At 50.2% G+C, this 3,637-nt stretch overlaps 1 protein-coding gene across 1 annotated transcript; it reads right to left on the bottom strand.

The window, feature by feature from the left end:
* Positions 1-1,709: 1,709 nt before the first annotated feature.
* On the bottom strand, positions 1,710-3,403 carry LOC102771698 (beclin-2-like). Its single transcript, XM_006757516.2, has one exon. The coding sequence runs from the start codon at positions 3,117-3,119 to the stop codon at positions 1,710-1,712; it is 1,410 nt and encodes a 469-aa protein (XP_006757579.2). The 5' UTR covers positions 3,120-3,403.
* Between the last annotated feature and the right edge of the window lie 234 nt (positions 3,404-3,637).

Genomic DNA, 3,637 nt, shown 5'->3' with positions numbered 1-3,637 from the left:
TGTCTTTGTTTTTAATAATCCCTGTAAAATGACATAGAGAACATAAAATTTGTATACCTTTATTTTTTTAATATATTTTATTGATTTTTTTTATAGAGAGGAAGGGAAAGGGAGCGGGATAGGATGTTTGAAACATCGATCAGCTGCCTCCTGCACACCCCGCACTGGGGATGTGCCCGCAACCAAGGTACATGCCCTTGACCGGAGTTGAACCTAGGACCCTTCAGTCCGCAGGCCGAGGCTCTATCCACTGAGCCAAACCGGTTAGGGCAAAATTTGTATACCTTTAGATTCAATTATAATTTCAGCATATAAATAATAAGTAATATGTAAGATTTTAAAATGCGGCACATGGCTTCTTGCAGGCAGTGTATTCAGCATTGGAAATAATTCATAAACTCCTAATCTGTGGAAAGCAAATACCTACAGCATCGCTGGCAGACGCCCTCACGGGGCATCATGACTCTTGGCTTGTTGGGTGCCCCTAACGGGACACATGCCACCCCACCCCCCTGAAAGTTTCCTGTTGGAACCTGGCTCTGAATCTCTACAAGTGCCTTTCTGAAGCAGATGCCTTAACAACCCACGTGACCTGTCCCTTGCTCTTGATTGGAGCTCAGGTACACGGACTTTCCTGATTGACTAATTCAAAAGGAGGGGTTGGCCTTTGCTGTTTCAAGATGGCGGCCCCCAGGGGAGCAGCAAGACATGGGTCCAGGGTTTGATTCAAGTCAAGGGCACATGCCTGGATTGTGGGTTCAATCCCCAGTAGGGGGTGTGGAGGAGGCAGCCGATCAATGATTCTATCGTATAAGGAAGAGAGATGAAACTAAGAACAGAATCAAACGGCTTGACATGTTAGCTATAGAAACAGTCAACAGAGGAGACATGCGCCAACCACGGCTAGGGAGGAAAGAAGGGACCAAAGAGCACCACATATCTGACACCATGTAAGAGAAACCAAATACTCATGAAGGTATTTCTTTTAATATATTTTTATTGATTTCAGAGAGGAAGGGAGAAGGAGAGAGAGAAACATCACTGATGAGAGAGAATCATTGACTGGCTGCCACCTGCATGCCCCCCTCACTGGGGATCGAGCCTGCAACCGGGCATGTGCCCTGACTGGGAATCTAACTGTGACGTCCTGGTTCATAGGTCAACACTTATTTTCTTATTAAAAAATTGAAGACCTGTACCTTACTCCTTACCACCCACTCTCCTCTTACCCCCACCCTGTTCTTGCCCTCTACAAAGCTTTTTCCCGTCACCTTCCCATTTAACCTTTGCTGCCATTTTGCATTTGTCCAGGTGAGGAAGGGGAAGGAGGAACGTACAGGAGAACAGGGTTGTGCTGGGGAAGGCACAATGGCCTTGCTTTGCTGTGGGCAGTTCTCATTCCTCTTAGATCAATTTCTGTGTCAGTTATTACTAAAGTTATAAACTTGTCATATGTTCAGTTTTACAATTGATCTGATAAGATACTTTAAAGCAAAAAAAACCACAAACCACACATTTATTTTGTTGCTTTATTTTGTTATTTTCCATCACCATTTATTGCCCCATTCCCCAGTCCCTGTCCATGAATTCTCTTTTTTTGCTCAATCCCTCCACCCCTCTCACCCCACCCCCGTCAGAACTGTCTGCCTGTTCTCTATGGGTCTGTTTCTATAGTGTGTTCTTTCTCTTAGCATAATGTTCCAATACGGTTATTTGTGAGTATACCTTAAGGAGACCCAGTCCAGACTCCACTTAAAATTTGTAAGCATGAGTTTGAGCGCCTTTGTCCACCGCTCCTCCGTGTTCAGGTGGGTTCTGATGGAGTAGAATTCACCGGATCCTGGGTCCTCCATCAGGCCCTCCTCCACGTGGATCCTGTAGGGCATGTAGAGAGCTGGCTCACCCTTCTTGGCCGCCTCATTGAACTGCTGCATGCAGTCCAGGAAGGCCACCATAGCCTGGTCAAACTTGCTATTCAAGAGAGAGCTCTTCTCCCCGGTGCAGAACAAGGGCAGCTCCACGGGGTCCTCTGTCAGTGACTTCAGGTAGGAGTGGTCTCCGCGGGGGATGAGCTGGTACCTCTGAAACTGCAGACCCACTGTGTTGGACAAGGCCATGAGCAGCAAGGCTGTCTGCCCCCAGGCTGCATTGATCTCCCTCCAGCTCACCGGGACAGTGGGGACACAACCCAACCTGAAGCCATTGATGATGGCCAGGGGGCCGTCACAGCAGATCTCAAACGCGGCCTTGAAGGCGTTGGTTCTCTTCAGCCTGGACAGCTGGGTCTGGGCGTACAGCAGCCGGTCCTCCAAGCTCAACAGCTCGTCCTGCAGTTCCTGTTGCTGCCACTGAAGTTCACCGAGGTCCTTGTAGTACTGCCTTTCCTGCTGCTCCAGAGTCTCCGTCTCTGCCTGGGCTGCCTCCAGGGCCACAGCTGCCCTGTCTCGGTTCTTCTCCACCTCCTCCAGCTCCTGGACCAGCCTGGCTTCCTCCAGCTCCATGACCTTCAGCTCCTGCTCCAGCGTCTCCCTCACGTCCTCACCTAATCCATCCTTGGTCTCCAAACAGCGCTTGTAGGTCTGACAGTCAGACCCTGCGATTCTGAGCTGGGTATCCAGCTGCCCCAAGAGACTGTCGGTGCAGTCCTCGCACAGGGGGTGGCCCAGCTCTTCACCGGATAGGACGTCACCAAGGCCCGCGATGGTCCTCTGGATGCTACTGAGGGTCCTCCCCGAGGCCAGCTTCCCGAGCAGGGTGAAGTGGCTGGGATCGTCCCTGGACATCTTGCCATCATCAGGGATGGTCCAGCCGGAGGCACCGCCCTGCAGCTCTTCCAGGTCCGTCTCCGTCCTGGAGGCAGAGCCTTCCTCCGGAGTGTCTCCCGGCTTCCCCTGAGCTGAGGGGAAGGTCAAAGCTGCAGGTGGTTGGCTGAGGTCAAGGCCCTTGGTCTCCGTGGACAGGGGCGGCATCAGGGGCCGGCGGCAGAAATGGCAGATGAAGCAGATGGAGGACATGGTGGAGGTCTTGATTTCCACCCTCGACTCTAAGTTCCCTCTGGCTCCCGCGTTACTTCTCCATTTATACTTTGTGAGGGCCTTTAGGGGCATGAGTGTTAACATGCATATCTCATGTGTCACTCTCCTGCCTCACACCTGACCCTCCTTAGATACCAGGGAGTGAGTCTTTCTCCAAGGATGAAAGACAAGCATCTCATTTTCTTTAACATTTTTAAGGCATATCTTCTGAGTAATCTTCCTACACTTGATCTTAGCCCAAAGGCCCAGAACTGAGGGTAACCTTCCTAAAACTAAAGTCTGATCATGGTGCTTCCCTCCTTAAAACATGTAAGGCCCTTATCTGACCTTGAGATAAGGTCTTAACCTCTTTTATTTTTAAATATATTTCTATTGATTTCAGAGAGGAAGGGAGTGGGAGAGATAGAAACATCAATGATGAGAGAGAATCTTTGATCGGTTGCCTCCTGCATGCCCCCCACTGGGGTTTGAGCTTGCAACCCAGGCATGTACCCTTGACCGGAATGGAACCTAGGACCCTTCAGTCCACACGCAGGTAGATGCTATCCACTGAGCCAAGCTGTCTAGGGCTTCCCCCTTCTAATCTTAAGTGAGTTATGGAT

Source organism: Myotis davidii, unplaced genomic scaffold, assembly GCF_000327345.1.
Source record: "Myotis davidii unplaced genomic scaffold, ASM32734v1 scaffold754, whole genome shotgun sequence".
Lineage (NCBI taxonomy): Eukaryota > Metazoa > Chordata > Mammalia > Chiroptera > Vespertilionidae > Myotis > Myotis davidii.
The sequence above is the reverse complement of the archived record's forward strand: the minus strand, read 5'-3'. Positions and strand labels throughout refer to the sequence as shown.

What these genes read in the sequence shown, in the direction of transcription:
- LOC102771698 (XM_006757516.2), bottom strand. Translation starts at nt 3,119, where the DNA reads ATGTTAACACTCATGCCCCTAAAGGCCCTCACAAAGTATAAATGGAGA.